The sequence below is a fragment of the Pyrus communis genome, chromosome 1 (assembly GCF_963583255.1).
Source record: "Pyrus communis chromosome 1, drPyrComm1.1, whole genome shotgun sequence".
In the NCBI taxonomy this organism is placed as follows: domain Eukaryota; kingdom Viridiplantae; phylum Streptophyta; class Magnoliopsida; order Rosales; family Rosaceae; genus Pyrus; species Pyrus communis.
In genome coordinates this window covers 11,627,045-11,649,405 of record NC_084803.1, presented here as the reverse complement: position 1 = coordinate 11,649,405, position 22,361 = coordinate 11,627,045, and the positions used below count along the sequence as shown (strand labels likewise).

The following is a 22,361-nucleotide window of genomic DNA, read 5'->3' as shown; positions in this document are numbered from 1 at the left end:
TCATCTGTAGAGCGAATAGAGTTGATATAACACCCGAGCGAGTAGGGGTTTCAAAGAGGCCTCATGCTTTCTGTCTTTCCCGCGGCCATAAATGAACCTCTCACTCTATTTCTCTGTCGTCCTGCACATACTGTGAAACGCTTTAACGTTGCATGCTAGAGAGAGAAACATGAAATTTTTTAGTGAGAGAAATTAAATGCAGAGCTCCAACCTCCATTTTCAGCAATCAAACATGTCCATCTCACATTCACACTCTACTTTGTATTAGCTTCTCTCTCTCTCTCTCTAATCTACTTCTTCAACCAAAGACTGCAGTTTTCTGTGGATAGGAGGGGCTTTTTAGGGATTTACCGATGTGGAACTCGGCGGAGAATGTGTTCGCGAGATCGGCGTCGTTTCGGGAGGTAGGGGAGGATGAGGAGGAGCTGCGATGGGCCGCGTTGGAGAGGCTCCCGACCTACGCTCGCGCCCGCCGCGGCATTTTCAGGAACGTCGCCGGAGACACTATGGAGATCGACGTCGGCGAGCTCGAGGCCAAGGAGCAGAAGCTCCTCCTTGACCGTCTCATTAGCTCCGCTGACGACGACCCCAAGCAATTCTTCAATCGCATGCGCCGTAGATTTGACGCGTAATCCTCTTCAATTTTACTGGATACTTTGATTGACAATGTTTGGCTGCTGAGAAAATCAATGATTTCAGTATTAGTGCCAAATGCGATTATATTCTCAGCAACCAAACGGATTTTCTTTTTGTTCTTTCCAATTTCAGAACTTTTCTTTTGTATTTAATTTGAATCTGTTTGGCTGGTAAGAAATTGGCGCCAGACTGCGAGTATTGAAGAGTCTTTGTTTTCTCAGCAACCAAACAGAATTTCCTTCCCCTTTCAATTCCGGAACTTTTCTTTTGTGCTTAATTTGTTACGGTGTTCGTTATTTGGGTGTGCAGAGTAAAATTGGACTTTCCGAAAATCGAGGTCCGATTTCAGAACGTGAAGGTTGAAACTTTCGTCCACGTGGGAAGCAGAGCGCTGCCGACTATTCCCAATTTTGTTTTAAATATGACGGAGGTATAAACTATAAACTCATTCAAAATCTCCTTTAATTTTCTTAAAATTACACAATTGTTTGAAAATTTTTCAATTTTTGCATTTTTCGGATGTCGTTTTAGGCCCTTTTTAGGCAATTGCGAATATACAGGGGGCAGAGAAGCAAATTAACGATTTTAGACAACGTTAGCGGGATAATAAGACCTTCAAGGTGGGTTCTCTATCTCATGTTAGAAAAAAATGCTTCAGCCAGTACTCTGTTGCTCAATTTCAGTCCAGTGTTTACGAGAATGACCTATTTATAATTCGGATACCATTGTGGCAGTATTTCAAACTAATTTCTGGCACGTTAGTGTTACATTGGCTTGGTAAACCGGCACAGTGGCATCCGAATGTCTGTCAATATTTACACCTAATAAACCGTTGGTATTGTCTTCTAGGTTGACGTTACTATTGGGTGCACCAAGCTCCGGAAAGACTACGCTACTATTGGCTCTTGCCGGACGCCTGGGAGCAGGTTTGCAGGTAATTCCGCTACTTTTTTTAGTTTTCATGAAATCATAGATTCTTTTATCATCCTATGGAGCAAATGTTTGAAGGGATGAGACAATATTCAGATTTAATGACAGATTTGCTACTAGTTGCTCGCCCCGTTAGACAAGTCCCTTTGCTCATTTGTACTTTGATTATTTTGAAGACGTCAGGGAACGTCACGTATAATGGACATCGCTTAAAGGAGTTTGTTCCTCAGCGGACATCTGCTTATGTCAGCCAACAGGATTGGCACGCAGCAGAGATGACTGTAAGGGAAACTCTTGAGTTTGCAGGACGATGTCAAGGTGTTGGATTCAAATATGGTAAGCTTTACATAGTCACGTCTTTGGGTATGAATCATGCTTGTTTATATGCTGACATGAATAGTTGTCATCATAGATATGTTATTAGAGCTTGCAAGAAGGGAAAAGAGAGATGGGATTAAACCCGATGAAGATCTTGATATATTTATGAAGGTACTTGCACTTGTTAGATATGTCGATTCCATTGTATATGAAATGATTGCTGACACAATTTGTTTTCCAGTCATTAGCTCTTGGGGGGAAGGAGACAAACCTTGTGGTGGAGTACATCATGAAGGTACTTGTGCTGCTTGTTATTTTCGAATACATACCATATGGAGTCTATGTCTGGTTATTTTCGTTTTAAGAATGAATGAAAATAGTTTGTGAGGTTATATTTTCCCAAAAGCAGAAAGGTCTTGTTTCACAATATTCTGGATCACTTTGTTAAAATGGGCAAATTGTGATATTAAGTTCAAACGAAAAGAAAAGAGATTATGGAGACTTTGTTTTCACAAAGTGAAGTGTATGGTCAGGGTATTAGGCTTGGTTTCAGTAGAGAGATTAGATTAGGTTTTTTTCATTTATCCGTTTTTTGTTTGGATATCACTAACGTGTATACTGTATAGTATGTCAGATCTACCCTAGATTTATTCTTGGATTCTCTTTTGGTACTAAAATATGTTTGTCAAAGATTTTAGGGTTGGACATATGTGCTGATACCTTGGTAGGAGATGAAATGCTCAAGGGAATCTCAGGGGGTCAAAAGAAGCGGCTTACTACAGGTGCATACTTCATTTGTTTTTAAAATTTTTGACGAGGGAGGGAGTTCTTGTGCACTAGTAAGGTAAATCTGTTTGCTAATAACTCCAATGTGAATTCCAGGTGAATTATTAGTAGGTCCGGCAAGAGTTCTGTTCATGGATGATATTTCGACTGGTCTTGATAGTTCAACTACTTATCAAATCATCAAATATCTAAGGCATTCAACTCGGGCACTAGATGCAACCACTGTCATATCTTTGCTTCAACCTGCTCCAGAGACCTACGAGTTGTTTGATGATGTTATACTTTTGTGTGAGGGCCAAATTGTGTACCAGGGACCCCGCGAAACAGCTCTTGATTTTTTTTCATATATGGGATTTAGATGTCCACAGAGAAAGAATGTGGCAGACTTCTTGCAAGAAGTAAGTTTATGGAGAGCTTGATTCGTGGATTTGTATTCTGTTACATGGAATGGTTGGTAATTGTTTTCCTTTTACGCAGGTTATATCAGAGAAGGACCAAGAGCAGTACTGGTCCAATCCTGATCTCCAGTACCGCTATGTTTCACCGGCAAAGTTTGTTGACGCTTATCGTTTATTTCAAGCTGGGAAGACTTTGTCTGAAGAACTAGAAGTTCCTTTTGATAAACGCTATAACCATCCAGCAGCTTTAGCAACGTTTCTCTATGGCATGAAGAGGTGTGAGCTTCTCAAAACAAGCTTTAACTGGCAACTTCTACTCATGAAGCGAAATGCATTTATCTATGCTTTCAAGTTCATTCAGGTAACAGTTCACTTCTGAGTTAGCTTGTAGATTACCTTAGTATCTTTTTTTTTTTTTCTTATCCAATTAAAGATGAAATTGTTATGTTGCGCCACAATGAGTATTTTTTCCGGCTTCTTTTTGCTATGTGGTGCTGATTTCCCAAGTACTATGTTCTGCCTTCCAGCTTCTTTTGGTTGCTATGATCACAATGAGTGTTTTTTTCCGGTCAACATTACACCACAATACAATTGATGATGGAGGCCTATATCTCGGCGCTCTATACTTTTCCATGGTTATTATTCTTTTCAATGGCTTCATGGAGGTGTCAATGTTGGTGGCCAAGCTTCCGGTACTTTACAAGCATAGGGACTTGCACTTCTACCCTAGCTGGGTCTATACCATTCCGTCCTGGGTCTTAAGTGTTCCAAATTCATTCATAGAGTCTGGCTTGTGGGTGGCAATCACATACTATGTCATTGGATTTGATCCTTCAATTACTAGGTAAATTGTACGTTCCTTTGGATTTCTGCATACATTGTGAAAATTGGGATGATATTCTTAGGTTAATTTGTTGAATATGCAGATTCTGTGGGCAGTTCTTGATATTTTTCTTGCTACACCAGATGTCAATAGCTCTCTTCCGTCTTATTGGATCCTTGGGTCGAAATATGATAGTCGCTAACACTTTTGGATCTTTTGCTATGTTAGTTGTTATGGGTCTTGGAGGATACGTCATCTCAAGAGGTAAAGTAACATTTTGTCAATGCTTATGTTTCCAATTTGAGTTTACAATTTTATTGTTTTCCTTATTTGATTGTGACAGATCGTGTACCAAAGTGGTGGATATGGGGTTTCTGGGTGTCTCCCTTGATGTATGCTCAAAATGCAGCTTCCGTAAATGAATTTCTTGGACATAAATGGGATAAGGTGACATTCCAATTCACCATCTATTCAATTTTGCTTAATGGATTATAATTATCTATTAATTTTGCTGAATCACATGGACATTAACAGAATTCCCCACTGTATAGATTTATTTCATGATACATATATATATACACATATATCAAGTTAGTCTCTATATATATATCAAGTTAGTCTCTAGGATTCTAATTTGGGAACTTCTAATTCGTTTTTTTTTCTGTTATTTATGCAGAGAGTTGGAAACGAGACCATTCCATTAGGTGAGGCATTGCTAAAAGCACGCAGTTTGTTTCCACAGAGCTACTGGTATTGGATTGGTGCTGGTGCTTTGCTTGGATATGCAGTTCTATTCAACGTCCTCTTCACATTCTTCCTAGCTTACCTTAATCGTAAGTCATTTCTGCTCGTAAGAATAACCTAATTTTCCTTTTTTCTTGAGTGCTACATGTAGCCAAACAAACTCAAAGAAAGAAAGCTAATTAAGTTGATTTACGATATATAAAACAGCCTTGGGGAAACGACAAGCCGTAGTCACTAAGGACGAGCTTCAAGACAGAGAAAGGAGAAGAAAAGGAGAAACTGTTGTTATTGAGCTGAGAGAGTACTTGCAGCATTCAGAGTCATTAAATGGTTCGTAAAGAAATTCATAAAATTGATTATGTTTTAGAACAAATCTTTTCACTTAAAAATGGATTAGTCTAATTTCCGAAATTCTTCCTCATATTCTGCGCAGGAAAATATTTTAAGCAGAGAGGAATGGTGCTCCCATTTCAACAACTTTCCATGTCTTTCAGCAATATCAATTACTATGTCGATGTCCCTCTGGTTTGACATTAACACTACTCACTTGCACCATCTATTCTTGGAAACATGTTGACTAGATATCTGTTCTGATCGAAGTACAACTGCAGGAATTGAAGCAGCAGGGCATTCAAGAAGAGAAATTGCAGTTGTTGAGTAATGTCACTGGCGCATTTAGGCCTGGGGTGCTTACAGCATTGGTTGGAGTAAGTGGTGCTGGGAAAACCACCCTCATGGACGTATTAGCTGGTCGAAAAACCGGTGGGATGATTGAAGGGAGCATTCATATATCTGGTTACCCAAAAAGACAAGAAACTTTTGCGAGAATTTCTGGTTACTGTGAGCAGTCCGATATTCATTCCCCCTGCTTGACTGTTCTGGAATCACTTCTCTTCTCTGTTTGGCTTCGATTACCATCAGATGTTGACTTGGAGACACAGAGGGTATGCTCATAATTTATTTACTGCTTGTGTATGTCTTCATTATAGGATCAATTAATCCATCATCTTAAGTAATTTAAAAAAACATACAGGCGTTTGTAGAAGAGGTGATGGAACTGGTGGAGCTCACTCCATTAAGTGGGGCATTGGTTGGTCTACCGGGGGTAGATGGTTTGTCGACAGAACAGCGAAAAAGGCTAACGATAGCCGTTGAGCTGGTCGCCAACCCCTCTATAGTGTTCATGGATGAACCCACATCAGGGTTGGATGCACGGTCTGCAGCTATTGTGATGAGGACTGTGAGGAATATAGTCAATACTGGACGCACTATAGTGTGCACAATCCACCAGCCTAGCATAGACATCTTTGAATCCTTTGATGAAGTACTCTCTCTCTCTCTCTCTCTCTCTCTCCCCCCCCACCCCCCCTGTATATCTATGCCAATATAATATCTTGATTCATCGTGCTATAACCTTATCTGTCATTGCAGCTTCTATTTTTGAAGCGTGGAGGAGAGCTCATATATGCTGGTCCACTTGGTTCCAGGTCTTGTGAACTCATTAAATACTTTGAGGTTGGATCTTGCACGCCAGTATTTCTTTTAGAAAATGTGAGATTGCATAATGGTGACGATTGTCAACTTAAAATATAAACATTTCCTTCTGCAGGCAGTCGAAGGAGTAGAAAAGATCAGGCCTGGATATAATCCAGCCACATGGATGCTTGATGTTACTTCTACAGTTGAAGAAAGTCGTCTCGGGGTGGATTTTGCAGAAGTTTACCGAAGATCTAACTTGTTTCAGTATGACTACTTAATGAATTCTGGCTGTGTTGCTTGTACGGAGAACTATCAGCTTCCTTAACTAACAACCTATCCTCCTTTGTTTCAGACGTAATAAAGAGTTGGTTGAAAACCTAAGCAAACCAAGCGCCAATTCGAAAGAAATAAAGTTTCCAAGCAAGTACTCTCAGTCATTTGTCGAACAATTTCTCACTTGTCTTTGGAAGCAAAATCTGTCTTACTGGCGAAACCCTCAGTACACTGCAGTTCGCTTTTTTTATACAGTCATCATCTCGTTGATGTTGGGAACAATTTGTTGGAAATTCGGAGATAAGAGGTTTCCTCTTTTTTCTTGTTCTTCTGAATTTGTTGCAACTCTAATATATTTCGAGCTTAGATGTTTATCTGTAATTTAGGTTCTATGACACGACTTTTACTTTCTCTCTTACAGGGAGACCCAGCAGGATCTGTTAAACGCTATGGGGTCCATGTATGCAGCAATCCTATTTAGCGGAATCACCAATGCCAGTGCTGTTCAACCTGTTGTTTCTGTGGAACGATTTGTTTCATATCGAGAGAGAGCTGCTGGGATGTACTCGGCCTTACCATTTGCATTTGCTCAGGTTTGCCTTTATTACGTTATGCTCACTCACAATACCCTGATGCTCCTGAAAGCCATCTAATGCATTGATCGGGTGTTTGCAGATCGTAATAGAGCTCCCTTACGTGTTTGCACAAGCGATTATCTACTGCGCAATTTTTTACTACACGGCCTCATTTGAGTGGACTCTTTTCAAGTTTCTTTGGTACATATTCTTTATGTACTTCACAATGCTATACTTCACCTTCTATGGAATGATGACAATCGCTGTCACGCCAAATCATAATGTCGCTGCTATAATTGCTGCTCCGATTTATATGCTGTGGAACCTCTTCAGCGGCTTTATGATTCCTCACAAGGTAACGGAAAGTGACTGCTTTCTTTCGTCTCAGTTTGCTTAATTTAATCACTTGCATTCTGTGCTACATCTCGGATGTATAATGCTAGTTTCAGATACGAAACTAGCACGAAAACCTGATTTATAGGTGAAAATACTGATTCATTGAGCTAGGTATCTAACACGATGACACGCACTTGTGCAGAGAATTCCAATCTGGTGGAGATGGTATTACTGGGCAGACCCTATCGCCTGGAGTCTGTACGGCCTCTTTGTTTCACAGTACGGCGAGGATGACAGTCTTGTGAAGCTAGCTGATGGAATCCAAATGCCTGTAAGGCAGTTGCTCGAAGTAGGGTTTGGTTACAAGCATGATTTTCTGGGTGTAGCCGGCATTGTGGTGGTCGGTTTCTGCGTGTTTTTCGCCTTAGTTTTTGCCTTTGCAATAAAAGCATTCAACTTCCAGAGGAGATGATAAGTCCAACTTTTATACCGCATTGCTTTGGTTCTGGGATTATTGCTTGGAATACAAGTATATCAGCTTTTCCTGAAGGAACAGTTGAGGTGTATAGCTACAAGGTTTACATATATTGTATGTTTTACTTTACAAAGCTTAAAAATGTTGTTGTAAAATTCCATATTTTTGGTATGAACGCTTCTTCAACTAATTGGTGAATAAAATGTCATCGTCTTTTTTGTTTTCTAAGACAATCTCCAACTCTTGGGCTAAAATCTAAATTTTTTAGCCCAGAAAATTTAGGTTTTAAGCTCAGAAACACCTTTTTTGCTCTAACTCTTCTGGCTTAAATTTTTTAACTGAGATTATTAAAGAATAAATTTAGGCTAATTTTTTCTTTTAAAGTAATTTAAAAAAAATTATATACCCTATCATAATTTAATTTTATGAACATTTTAATCTAAAAATATTTAAATTCTGATAAATATTGAAAAATCACTAAATTTGGATGAATTTTGAGTTAAATAATTTTTTAAATTATTTAAGCCGTTGGATTTAAATTTAGACTGTTAGATCTTTTTTTTTTTACCATTAGATTTGATTATATTCGATCTCAGCCGTTGGATTCAATAAATCTTGGGAGACATATCCATGTGGGTGGGGTTCTGCTGGTGGTGCCCACACCATTTTCTGGGCTAAATCCCAGAGGAAAATTTGGCTTTTGTTTGACTTTTAGCCCACTCATTTAGCATGAGTTGGGCTGGATTTTGGGGGAATAAAACCTAAATAATATCATTTAGTCTAAGGACCCGTCTGATAACAATTGTGTGCTTCATTTGTCTATATATATTGGCTTGTCAATCATACACGGCTGACAATAAGAAACATACAATGGCCTCAGAGTCAGCTCTTAAGAGCCAGATCACAGGAGAAAAACTTGCTGACACACGACGTATATATACACCTCTCCCTCTCTCATCACGATGATTTTTTCCCGGGTTATGGACACTCGTATACGATCTGATATTGTACGTCCGGAAGCATGGTAAACATGACATACAGTGATATGCTCATGTGCGTAGAGAATGAAAAGGGCCATGTATGTGACTTTTTGTTACCTCACAAGTGCAGTGCAGTACGACTTACTGGATCTGTGCATTGTAGGAACTCTCCTGGCGCCTCATATTTCAACATTTTATTTCTCAAAGAGGGAAAAACCCAGAAAGATTAGAAATTTGCGCGACTGATAAAAGTATTACGTAGCATGTTGCTTCAAAGTCAAACGTCATCATTAAATTCCCAACCGACCTTCTTACAATGATAGGGTTTATTTTTGCTCACCATCCTCAAATGGTGATAATGTTCATCACTTTACTTATTATCATGGAATAAGTTTAAATTGATATTTGTGACTATCCGTTATATAAATCTTAATATTTAAATTCATCAAACGGTGATAAATAGTGTGGTGAGCATCACGATCACTTGCTAGTGGGGAGCAAAAATATTCTCATAATGATAGGGTCGGTCAAAAATGATAAAATGTAACAGTAAAGATTGGCATTTATGCATTACGTTATATGTGTAACTTAAGGAGAAATGGTATGTACGGAGAATATATATCAAGTAAAATATACAAAATTATGGAATTTGTTTCCAAAACTTCTATATTAATTCTATTTTATCATTGATGAATTATCTATTTATAAACTTCTAAACTGTGTGATAAGAATATAATTAACGGGTAGGTTATGTTATGGGCGTCATTCACATTTTGTTATTGATTTATGAATATTACGATCGTCATGCACATTCTGTTAATTTACACTATTAACTGTATGAATATTACCATCGTCATACCTGGATAATTTAGGTATCGTTGTCCGATTCCTCGAAGATCACTTCTATGTCAAAAAAATGCAAGCAAACATATTGTTAGCTTGATGTAGTCATGACCCCCAAATTCCAATATCGTGTTTCGCAGTACCAACACCACCCCCTCCCTATCCCTAACACTTGGCCTACACCTACATGGAATACGGATCATCTTTGTGAGGATCATGGGGATTCATCATTGTGCGGTAAAAAATTATTTTAAATATTTTTATTTAAAATTAAACACAAACAGTATTAGACAAAAATTGATCGCACGACATACGATGAACAGACACGATTCATGAATTTTCACCAAAAGATCTTGAAAGAATCCTGTTGGACCTACATGCACGCATGCCGCACCCTCTACGAGGAGAGAAAGTATCTATCTGAAACTGAACCCCTTTAATTCGCTTTATATATACACCTCCAAAATCTGCCCAGAAAGCCGACGAAATAAGACACTGTTTGGTCGACAGCTCTGTCTTCTACTTCACATCCATACAAAAAGTTTCAAACCTCTCTCTCTCTCTCATATGATGAACATGAACTCATCAATTTCAGAATCCTTCAAAACAAACCCTATCAACCTCTCCCACATTATCCCACTCGATTTCAAATCCGTTCATGCCCTACCCGATTCCCACATCTGGACTCATACGAAGGAAGTTGAGGTTCCAATCTCAAAATCAATCTGCAATATGAAGAGCAATCCAACTTCTTATAATACTCCATCTTTGGTCTGCGTACCCGTCATTGACCTATTCGACTCGAACGCCGCCTCTCTCGTACGCCGTGCATGCGAGAAATGGGGTGTCTTCCAAGTCACCAACCACGGCATTCCCATGCACCTCATGAAAGAAGCTGAGTTCCAAACCCGTCGCCTATTCGCTCTCCCGAGAGACCAAAAGCTCCGGGCCCTCCGATCACCCGAGGGAGTAACCGGGTACGGGTTGGCCCGCATTTCGAAGAACTTCCCGAAGCTGATGTGGTCAGAGGGTTTCACCATCATGGGGTCTCCGGCGGAACATGCTCGTCAACTTTGGCCACGTCACCATGCCAACTTCTGGTACGTGCACAAAAAGCATAAATAATGCACGACCTGCTTGTCACTTTAGTACCGTTTCTCTTTAATTAGATTATGTTCGTTAATCGTTATGGTCGATGGATTGAGGAGCATGTTTCAATTATGACGTGGTGGAAGATGAGTGGTTTAGAACTAAGCTTAGCGTACGCGTGTCCGTACTGGTACATACACCATCTGCCTTGTTCTTCACGTAGTCGGTTTGCACATGATCCAGAGTCCAAACCCATAACATGGAGAGATTTTCAGTGTCACCGAAAAACAGAAAAGTACGTCATATGTCATTTTTACAAATAGAGTGATATTTGAAAAATAAATAAACAGAGTAGTACGTCATATGTCATTTTACAATTAGATTGACATGAAAAAAAAAAAATTCTCTTCAACTATGTAAGGATATATAGTGTACCGCTTCTTGTTCTGATCACATTAAAAATCTCTCCGTAACAAGAACAGACTTCTTTTTCTTTTTGGGGGTTGTGCCCAAAACAATTTTTAAAAATTTTATTTTGAAAAATATTTGGTTGAGGATCATTGGTTTTTTACATACAAATAACAATTTGTTACTTTGACGTAAACTTTTATTTTTGTGATTTTACCAAGTCACTTGAGTGTATATATCAGTTTGTGATCTTATATTTACGAACATGGAATTTGCAGTTAAGTTCTTTCACTCGACAATAAACATTTTTATGTTATCGGAATGTCAATCTGAATTACATACAGTTAAACAAAAGTTCATTTTATTAACGGTTCAGATTGAAAACAACGATTTTAGTATAGATTTGTGTTATTAGTCATCATACTATTCCCATCAATTTAATGATCTCATCGATGTTCATGCAGCGGTGCAATGGAAGAGTACCAAAAGGAGATGAAGGGCCTTGCCCTAAAATTAATTGGGCTCATGCTTGGATCATTGGGCCTGAACTATGAAGATGTGAAGTGGCTTAAGCCCAAAAATAGAAGCAGGCCACGGGCCTTGCTTCAACTGAACTCCTACCCGGTCTGCCCAGACCCGACCCGGGCAATGGGTCTCGCCCCTCACACGGACTCCTCACTGCTCACTCTGTTAAACCAAAGCAGCATAAGCGGCCTCCAGGTCCTTGTGGACGGGATCTGGTGGGTGCCGGTGCACCCGATCCCCGGTGCCCTTGTAGCCAATGTCGGTGATTTAATGCACATACTGTCGAACGGACAATTCAAGAGTGCCGTGCATCGTGCGGTTGTCAACGAAGTACACCATCGCATCTCGATGGCATACTTCTATGGCCCGCCAACGGACGTGAAGATATCGCCGTTGATTGACCACAATCATCCACTCTATCAGCCGGTAACATGGAAGGAGTACCTTGAGTACAAAGCAACGCATTTCGACAAGGCGCTTGAAGTAATCCGGACAGATGCCCAGAAGCTGTACCAGCATACATCTGATGATTTTTCCTTCGGCCAATGGCCCAATTGTACATATTGATATGAAATGGCAAGTTTGGAATCATGACTCACAACTTACGCAATCTTTAAGAAGCCTTCATTTACGGGTCGTCTGGCCGAAATATATTTACGTTGTAAGCCCCTTTTAAGTTGAACGAGATTCTTTCGATCGAGTTTGTTTTGACATCGCAGTTAGGCTCGACGCAACAAAATTCTTCTATCAGTTAACTTGGGTTGGTTAAGCTTAACCACTTCTTTCGTGCACAGTAAAGATATAAACAACTAAAGCATCTAAATGCCGACTCCTTCAAGATGCGGTGAGGAAAAGGTACTACCATGTCACTTCCAGAGCTTGACGCACTTGTCGTGGCTGGCTGAAGCAACTAGCCCCGTAGCATTTGATACCGCCAGAGAAGACACTAGCTTGTCATGAGCGTGCAGAGTCATTGTCTTGTTCTCGGCCATGTTCCAAAGCTCCAAATTCTGAATTCGCACACCAATTTCACATCAAAATAAAAACCCGCTTAGCATCTTCGATAAGAGAAAGGCATCAGCATAACAAAAGGTGGAGAGCAGTAATGACTTACCTCATAACAGCCAATGACCAACAATGCAGGATAAGTCGGATGGAACACACACGTATTGAATTTGTTGCCGGAACAGCTCAACTCGTGAATGAATTCCCCTTTGCAGCTGGAACCAACTGTCCACACTCGAACCAAATCGTCACTCACTGATGCTAGATACTCGCCAGAAGGATTCCAGCACACAGAATGTACATCGCTTTTATGTCCCTACATGAATACCGCAAGAAACAAATCAGAACGCGTTCATGATGACATGATGGTTAAGAAATTTTAAGAAACCATGGAACGTAATCATAAGATTTTGATTCATATATTAATTGGACTTGTAAAGAAAAAGCGTCCAGGTAAAAGACAGTAATCTTGTTTGTACATGCATTTCATTCGACCCCAAAAATGTGGACACCACCACCACTACCCATTTCTAACGATTTCAAATCAATAGTAAAACTATTAAAATGTAACGGGAAGTCAATAAGAAACCTGTAATTTAAGCCTGCAAACTTGTGTCTCAACATCCAAGATTGATACAAAATTATCTGCTGCAGCAGCAAGGTTTCTTCCAAAACGAGGTTGAAACCTCACCTGAGTTGCACCACCCTGAAAAAGTAGTGTAACATTATTAAATACAGATACATTGACTAAACGAAAAAACAGAATTCTGGTACTCCCTATACAGAGTAGACAAATTAACACCGTGTTGTATACCTTGAAAACTCCTGCACAACTACCATTCTTGATACTCCAGTACCGCATCCCACTGTTGCGATCACAAGAGCAGAGAAGGTCCTCTTTACTGGGATGGAAGTCCACCGACTCAACAGTGGTAGAATGTCCCACAAAATTACGAAGCGAATATCCAGGCTACAGGAAATCAAATCAAATCATCAATTGCATGGAACAATAGGTCGTTTGCCAGGTTTTCCAGATTGCAATTTTCATGACAAGCTGTTACCACGTCGGTTTCAAGTTCTCATTATACCCTTTCATATTAAACATAAAATCATCATGGTAGCATACACTACATGCCATGAACCTAATAAATGTATATGTCGACTCACATTATCAGTATCCCAAACCCGGACGGTTTTATCTGCAGAAGATGTAGCAAGCCTTGACATGCTAGGACTAAAGCGAACGTCAGTTATCCATTGAGAATGCTCTTCAAGTGTGGACTTGACACTATAGGTTTCAGTGCACCACAATACAGCCTGCATCATAAAATAATTAAAGTAATCCTCAGTATTGTGTGTTTCTTTCAACTATTCATATTGGTAACAAGTTTTTTTTTCAAAAGAGCAGATATCATTTTAGGCCATTCATGCCCCTAAAACCTATCTGAAACTTCAATCTGCCTAGGCTTACCTTTCGGTCATGCCCACCAGTGGCAAGTGATTTTCCATCTGAAGAGAAGTGGCAACATTCAACTTTATTTTTACTTGCAGGAATAAGCTGGACTTCCGTAAAACTGAAGCCTATTTCATCAAGACGATGTAGAAAGCCTTTTGTTATATTTCTGGTATAAATAAACCAAGATATACATCTTCTGAGAAAATTAACGAGGTTAACAAGTTTGGACCAATATATAAGTCGGGATTCATCCTACCTTTGCCAACATCTGAACACTGAGCAACTCTACCTCTAGGGTCAGCATCATCATGCGATAAGAACGATTCAACATTATCCTCCAAAGATCCATCATCCACAAAACGGTCTACATCAGTCTGCAATATACAGCTCAGTTACTGACTGCCAACGTAGTCCTAGAAACAATCCCTGATAAGTAAGCACTATATGCTTTCTCGCAAAGGGCACATTTAACCATAATAAGAAAATCACATGAGGCTAGTCTCTACGAGCATGTTATACCCACTACAAGTGATTTGGGGTAATACAAATCCCAAATGCAATCAATACAAAATTAGATAAAATAATGACAAGTTTCTAACCAATTTATTTGGCGCCGATGCAAGTGAGCCCAAGCCATCAGAGCCAAACATAAGTACAGACTTCGACGAACCACCATTAGGGGGTAAAGTTGGCATAGACACACCATCCACTGTGTGAGTAGAAGGCGTTGAAGGTGAACTGGGAGATGGTCCCGTGGTGTTAACCGTCCCTGAACTATTGGCAGGACCCGAAGATGACACTGGCTGCTTTCTCTTTCGCCCAAGTTGATTCTTTGAAGCCTTGAACAAGCAAAACTAAGTCAGAACCTCATATAACAGTATTCAACACTAATCAAGTTCACAGCAAAATATACAGATCACAAAACAGTTGGCTCTAGAAATATGATGAAATTTGAGTTTAGTACTAAAAAAGCAGTTATGTAGGATGGAAAGTTATGGTACACGATAAATTTGTAGTACGTTTTTACTGCAATGATCAAGAATAAAAAAAAAAAGAATAAGAAAAGAGAGATAAGAAAAAGGCATTGCTGCAGAAGACAAAAATTCGATAGGCACTAATAGAAAACCTGATCATTCCCTTGAAAGGTGTTAGGCATGCTACCATCTGGTGCCATGCCACCAGAACCCATAATTTTTTGATGCTGCTGGAGGTGTTGGCTTGAATTATGAGAGTGCTGACTTGAAAGCGGATGCTGCAAATACTGCTGCTGCTGTTGATTGTTGCTTTGCATCTGCTGTTGCTGTAACTGATAAGCTGGCTATATAAGCAAATATATACAGGAAGCATGAAGTTGACAAGATCTAGTGATAATAGCTAAAATTATGAGTTTCCAAAAAATCCAGTGTAGACGAAGGAAATGATACCTTCATAAGCATGTCAGCATCTCCACGAGGTAAGACCGGGCAACCAACTTGCACTGGTGATCCAGCATTAGGTACACCAACAGAACTTAATTGACCATCTTTCCCAAGAACCATATTTCGATTGTTGAGAAGCATTCTCATCCTTCTACTGTCCAAGTCATTGGAAGATGGAGAAGGTAAATTTTGTTGTGCTAGCATAAGTTGCTGCTGTTGCAGAAGTTGATTATAGGGTTGCGGGGACTGCATCAAAGGATTTTGCTGCTGAAGAATCCCAGATCGAAGCCGATCAAATCCCTAAAATGGTGGAACTCTATCAGAAAACCATTTATCTAATTTGAAAGAAACACACGGAAAAAATACATTACAATCATATAGAGTGGAAGGATATTCAGTTCTACCGTTAAAGGCCATCCTTTCAGAGTCAAATTGTTACCGCCTTGATTTGATCCTAATATGAAAATATGAATCATTGGTAAGAGAAGAATCCAATACAAATATGAGTAATGATTTCAACACATAAACGAGCAATGAAATATGCAACAGACTCTGAAATGAGAATTGCATTTTCAATTCTAATTAAATGAGTCCGAATTGATGATATTTTATGACTCAATTTGGTATTGGCATCTATAATATGAGTCCTTTTCATTACAAGACAAGGGATCCTGACCAAAACACTTGCCTGAATAAATCCAACGAGCTATCGATACACAAGAAATTGTACTAGTTTTCTTATTTAACTGCCCAAGTTTCATATCTAAAAACCAGCCCACATTCTAGCAGATGAAAAGAAACAACATCAATCAGTAGATTCAGTACCGTGAGCGCCAATCAATGATCCTTCTGAAGCAACAGCTCTGGGATTCATCATCTCACTCTTTATGTCCTGTTTCATCATAGAAAACATGCCCAAAATAAGAAAATCAAATTGTAGGGATAAACAAACAAAGAAACAGATCACTGATGATAATCACCTGTGAAGAACCAGGAAGTTGCTGACTCCGACTGTGAGGTTGTTGAAGATTCCCCAACACACCACCAGTTGGGCCATGCAGCATTTGACTGTAAAGGAGTTCAACCACTTTCATATTAATTAAAGTATCAATTGCTAGGAAAGAGCATGTGTTACGCCGTAAAGCTGAGTCATGATAAATATGGAATCTTAAGAGAAATACCCAGGAGGCTGGCCACCTGCTGTAGTTGCTTTCATCATCGAGGCATGATTGGGATCCAAAAGCTGACTCATATTGTCGCCTAACCTTTGCTGCATGGTGTTTGTATTGTGAGTTTGTAACTAGATTAAATGAATATTAGATAGAAAGAAAGTCTCTCGGAATATATGGAAAAACTCATTACCTTGATAGCTGCATCATCCATAGCATCCCTCTGAGTTGGAAGCTTTAATCTCTCCTCGTACATTTTTGTTGCCATAGAATTTGCAGTTGCAGGGTTCTGTCTCAAAAGAGAATCATTAGCAGTGCCATTATGAAGCTGGGTCCCATCTCGACGCTGCTGCTGCTGCTGCTGTTGCTGCTGCTGCTGCTGCTGCTGCTGCTGCTGCTGTCGCTGCTGCTGCTGCTGCTGAGCATGTCTCTGTAATATAAGCTGCTGCTCCCTAGCCTTTATTGCTTGAGTCTAACACATCCAGACAAACAGAGAAACAAATGAAAATGGAGAAATTCAAACAATACCATCTATGTTACGAACAATAGAGCTAGGAATGAAGTCAAATATAAGTTCACACCTCGATGTAAGATGCAGCTGCTTCTGAGTGCTTCTCATTCGTCCTAGCAATGAATATGTCCCAAAAGACAGACCACCATTCGAAAAGAAAGCCGCCAGGTGCATCAATAGCTGGAGCAACCGTAAAATCAAAGAAATTTGATTAAATTCAGATAAAAATTCACAGATAACACTGAATCTCTTTTATTCGGCAGATTTAAGTATATTCTCACCTACAGGATCCGTAGCAACTTTTCCTTCAGCTTGAAATGCCTTTGCAGAAGCATGTAATTTTCTCTTCATAAGGTAATCATATATATACACATCCAACCTGTGATCCAAACAGATTAGAAGGTTACCACATGTCAGAAATCCAAAAAAAAACTTTAACATTTGAGAATCTGCAGAAAATAACATTGGCAGAAGGTACCAAATGCAAAAACATAACATCCGACACAACGCTAATCCACCAATCCAGTGCCAAGAAAATGAAAGGAACTATTAAAAGTGAAAATCTTCGAGCCCGAAAACTCAAATCTTCTCACTAATTATCTTTATAGTGTCAGATTTAGTTGAAGCGAATTATTTAGTTCCTACAACTAACTGAATCAAACACGTGAAACAAAATTTTGAAGTTGTTTTAAGAAAATCCACAGCATCAAAAGACATGGTGCTTTATTTACTGCTAAGAAAATGTAAGAAAAGCAACTTTTTTGGATCCCCAATGTCCTCATAGAAGACTGAAAAGTTAAATTCCTCCCTCTTTTCCCCTTCTTTTCTGGAGCACGAGAACATTGGGAATTACCAACAACAAGAAGACACCCTTATCGCACACATAAACATGGAAGATATCTCGACATAGCTTCCAAAAACATGTAAAAATCAAACAACCCAGTACATATTAAGGTCACCAAAACACGAAAAACACAAATTAACCACAACCCAACAGCAAAGATTCAATCTTTAAAAGAAAGAACGGTTAATTATGTGAAAAAAAAAACGAAAGAACACAAGTGAAACAAACCCAAATGGCAAAGCGAAAATAACCATAAAATACCCATTTGAAAAAGATAAGAAAACAACAGAACTCACCAAAACCCTACAACCAAAAACTCACTCAAACCACCCAAAGTTAAAGCTACTGCCATGGCAGTAAGAATAAGGAAAAACCCAGAAAATTTGAGACCTAACATTAAGAGAATGAAAATTTTACGGTGCAAAATTACTTACATTTTATCAGCTTCCCAACTGTTCTGGCTCTGAGACATGATTAAGAAATTCGCAGCAAGTCTAATCTGCAGGAAAATCCGAAACTTCGGACGCTTAGCAGATGATGATGAAGTAGAATGTCGGAGCCTCCGTCTTTTCTCTGTTATACGGAAGCAAATGCGTTTTTTTTTTTGTTGTTTTTTTATATTCTTTCTCGCTCTTAAAAAACTTACAAAGGTAAGTTGAACGAAGACGATAACCTCCTCATTGAGTCAATACTAAAATAATGATTTCCATTTTTTTCTGGTTTTTCTGGCTTCTTCCTCTTTTTTATATAATTTCTTTATTTATTATTTTGTATATTATTAATGTTGATATTTTTTTTTAACAAAGATATTATCTACATCAATGAAGAGGCGGTGAGTTTACCCTTGTGATGGACTAGCAATAATATCATTCAAATTCGTTTTTAGTAAGAATCGAACCTAAAACCTATCACTTACAAAGAAAGAAGAATATCATTAGATTGTAATACTAAATAACATTAATGTTGATATTCTAAACCACCGAGTTTGAACTTTTACAAATGAAATTTTTGGACCACTAGCACTATTTTAGCAGGACGTTTTCCGGCCAAACCATGGCGAATTAGCAGTTAAGAAATGTACCATTCTCTTTGTCTTGTTGAGAAGTATGATTTTCATTTTTAAATCACTCGATTTTATTGAGTATTGAAGAAGTTATGAACGTTTACAGTTTACCCAGTTTATGGCGAGTTTTCTAGTTTTCCCGCAGACTAGTCACCTTTTAAGCTATTTTTGAACCATTTCCGGCAACCATTGGGCTTCCAAATATGTATGATCTTGTTCTACATTTTCCTATTTCATTTTGATATATTATGGATCGAATTTGGTTAAGAAACGATTGAGTTACGAAGTTTTGAAAATTGTCCAAACTTCCGATCAAGAGCTTCGGGACACTAACGGAGTTTTTAACGGAATGACCAAAATAATGGATGGTGGACAATCTGAGAGACCATTTCTATTGATTTTCAATTTCATAGACCAAAGTAATGTGTTATGCAAATCTCATATACCATTTTGGCTAAAAAGTCATTCTATAATGGTATAATAACATATGAGCATTTCAAAGGGAGGTAGCATTTAGATAATAAAGTTAGAGTTGTTATGCCATGTAGAAAAACACAACTCCACCGAAAATAATAACTCAATTAACAAATTAAAAAATTAGCAACTGACCTCATAAACATCCAAGGTCAGCCATTACTTCTCCAAGTTAGAAAATTATCTCTCGCTTACTCAAAAATATTGTTTAGCAAATAGTTTAAACTAAATGAAAATTAATGAAAATAGTTTGAAAACTTTGAATTTTAATCAAAATAATAAAAAAATATTTTAAGTGAATAATATCAGAAATAACATTTTAAAATAAAAATATCATTTTTATTAAAAGTAAACATTACTAAAAACATTTCGCTAAAACTCCTTTAAATTAAAGCTAATCTACGAAATAATAAAAGAGTCCTCTAAAAATCTCAGATGGTCCGTTAACATTTCTCCTCTAAATGGTAGTACGCTACACACAAATAGGTCAAAGAGATGAGAATAAGTTTGGAGGATCCCTCACCCTTTTGAAATCTGTGGCTGTTAAAGCATCATATCATATCACATCACAATTTAAGAGAGACTGTTTGATGTGATCGGAACACGAAGTAATATATTATGTGTTATTATACAAATAGTGTGATATGTGTGTTAAAAAATTAATAACTTAAAAAATAAAAAATTTCACCATTTATATAAAAACACATTATATATTATCCGTGCTCTGATCACACTGAAAAATTTCTCAGCTCTCTGATACTACTTACTGCCAATTGTCTTCAAATGTGCCAGAGAAAAGAATAAAAAAAGTTGGACAGGCTTTTGCAGATTTTGCTGCCGAAGGGTCACAAAAAGTCAAAGATAGGGTGTTGGGAAAATTCCAATCCTCTTCTCTTTTTTTTTTAACCCACGCAAACCCCGCCCCGCCCCGCCACCCCACGCCACCACCACACCCCCCCCCCCCCCCCCACCCCAAAAAAATTCTTTTATATTATCCAAGATTCTAAAAAATATTAGGCGCTAAGACCAACTTCAATGGTGGGCTAAAAGTTAAATTATCTTCTAAAATTTCCCCCCAAACCCACTCCAACCCAAGGAGAAATTTTGGGCTAAATGGTAAATGTCAAACCAATGCCAAATTCCTCCCAAAATTTAGCCTAAAAATCGGAGTAGACTCTACACAATATTTATAGGAATTTAAATTTTTTTAGATTAAAATGTTCATAAAATTAATTTACAATAGTCTACATATTTATTTAAAAAAAATTTAATTTAACAAAAAAAATAGCCTAAGTTCATTCTTTAATAATCATGGGCTAAAATTTTAGGCTATAACTGTTGAAGCAGAAAAACTGTTTCTGAGCTAAAAGCTAAATTTTCTGGGCTAAAAAATTTGGCTTTTAGCTTAACCATTGGAGATGGTCTAATCAGGTGGTAGGCTAGCGTCTAGATGGGCGCCTAGGCAACTTAGGTAGATTTAGGTAATTTTTTTGTATATCTTGTAAATAAATGCATATTGACACTTACAAAAAATTATATTTGTATCAAATCCATAGATAACATAATAGAAGAATGATAAAATGCAAAAAAAGTATCTAACAAGTCCAAAATGTAAAACATATTAAGCATATATGCTATATAACAATAGTGAGGAGTATTATAGGATGACACATGTACAACAAGTTCACAATTCAAACCACATATAAATTAATCAAATTTACGACATAATATATATAAATAAACATTGATACTATGTTATTTTCAAAAAAAAAAAAAAAAAAAGAATATATAGGCATTTATGTTAAATATGAGGATACATGTAAAGTTTAAAAATTGTATCATTTTGTTAGCCCATACTGTTGGGCCTCTCAATAAAATAAAAGGAAAACTAATGAGAAAATGACTTGAAAACTTTGAGTTTTAACGATAATGACAAAATAAAGGGTAAAGTGAATAGTACTAGGTTTGACTTTTTAGTGTAAAAATGTGGTTTTTCGTTAAAGTAAATAGTACAACGGGCTTTTCGTTAAAACTCCCTAAAATAAAACGTTGGCCCTACACTCATTTTTTAATTAATCCTTCACCAACTATTTAAAGGTGCTAGCTAAAGCAAAAAGTTGCAAATTGCTTAAAACCCTAACTCGCAGCTCTTTGCAATTACACTCATCTTCAACAACTTGCCGCCGCACCCATCTTTGTAAACCTACTACAAACCGTCGCCATCACCCATCCCTGCAATTGCACAAATCTCATCTACCTTTCTCTCTCTCTCTCACCATATTCGACTTCTCTTCTAGCAAACAGAGAGGCAGGCGGCGAGACTCGGGGAGACAAGAAGGTTGTGAGTCTCGCGACAAAAGTTTCTTTTCTAGACCGCCCAGCGTCCGTCGAGCCTGCCTAGCCCGCCTAGGCGGCCGCCTTACACCGCTTAATGTCCTTGTCGATTTAGTGAACGATTTCGAGTTAATAATGGTGGAGCACCACCGCCTAGACCGCGTTTTATCTCACTGATATTATCATTCATGACCCTTTATTCCTCTATTTTTTGATTAATTTATGACTAGCCTTTATGCACACACTCACGTGCGTGCAGATGACATCTTTTGAATCACGGCATGCTACACATGATTTACAAGTTTTAAATGTATTTATATGTGTAAATTGACAAAAGAAAAATCAAATATTTGAAGTAAATGAATAATATTAGATCAAGTTAGAAGAAACCCCTCATAAACCAATTAAAGCAAATGAATTTACATAATAAAATCGGTCTATATAGAATTTACATTAAGAATAGAGAAAA

General features: G+C 38.1%; 3 protein-coding genes across 4 annotated transcripts; 2 read left to right on the top strand and 1 right to left on the bottom strand.

The window, feature by feature from the left end:
* Positions 1 to 282: 282 nt before the first annotated feature.
* On the top strand, positions 283 to 7,997 carry LOC137738825 (ABC transporter G family member 32-like). Its single transcript, XM_068478301.1, has 24 exons — positions 283 to 628; positions 946 to 1,066; positions 1,168 to 1,256; positions 1,486 to 1,570; positions 1,743 to 1,902; positions 1,979 to 2,055; positions 2,126 to 2,179; positions 2,576 to 2,666; positions 2,767 to 3,068; positions 3,148 to 3,429; positions 3,596 to 3,912; positions 3,995 to 4,155; positions 4,235 to 4,338; positions 4,568 to 4,724; positions 4,843 to 4,965; positions 5,069 to 5,160; positions 5,247 to 5,579; positions 5,669 to 5,959; positions 6,067 to 6,150; positions 6,245 to 6,378; positions 6,467 to 6,694; positions 6,809 to 6,980; positions 7,063 to 7,317; positions 7,501 to 7,997. The coding sequence occupies exons 1-24, from the start codon at positions 354 to 356 to the stop codon at positions 7,768 to 7,770; spliced, it is 4,257 nt and encodes a 1,418-aa protein (XP_068334402.1). The 5' UTR covers positions 283 to 353; the 3' UTR covers positions 7,771 to 7,997.
* A 2,175-nt stretch (positions 7,998 to 10,172) lies between these two features.
* Positions 10,173 to 12,185, top strand: LOC137734258 (gibberellin 3-beta-dioxygenase 3-like). Its single transcript, XM_068473556.1, has 2 exons — positions 10,173 to 10,696; positions 11,558 to 12,185. Exons 1-2 carry the CDS (start codon positions 10,173 to 10,175, stop codon positions 12,183 to 12,185), a joined length of 1,152 nt encoding a protein of 383 aa, XP_068329657.1.
* Positions 12,106 to 18,656, bottom strand: LOC137734246 (transcriptional corepressor LEUNIG-like). 2 transcript variants are annotated; one of them, XM_068473545.1, is made up of 18 exons: positions 18,456 to 18,656; positions 17,459 to 17,556; positions 17,248 to 17,357; positions 16,860 to 17,138; positions 16,679 to 16,767; positions 16,478 to 16,565; positions 16,323 to 16,389; positions 15,902 to 15,951; positions 15,504 to 15,797; positions 15,206 to 15,397; positions 14,679 to 14,918; positions 14,336 to 14,453; positions 14,095 to 14,204; positions 13,791 to 13,940; positions 13,438 to 13,593; positions 13,213 to 13,329; positions 12,733 to 12,939; positions 12,106 to 12,628 (listed from the first exon to the last, which is right to left on the bottom strand). In XM_068473545.1, the coding sequence occupies exons 1-18, from the start codon at positions 18,491 to 18,493 to the stop codon at positions 12,485 to 12,487; spliced, it is 2,547 nt and encodes an 848-aa protein (XP_068329646.1). In that variant the 5' UTR covers positions 18,494 to 18,656; the 3' UTR covers positions 12,106 to 12,484. The 2 variants fall into 2 exon arrangements, with proteins under 2 accessions (XP_068329646.1, XP_068329650.1); XM_068473549.1 differs by having other exon boundaries at positions 15,206 to 15,385; positions 18,456 to 18,655.
* Between the last annotated feature and the right edge of the window lie 3,705 nt (positions 18,657 to 22,361).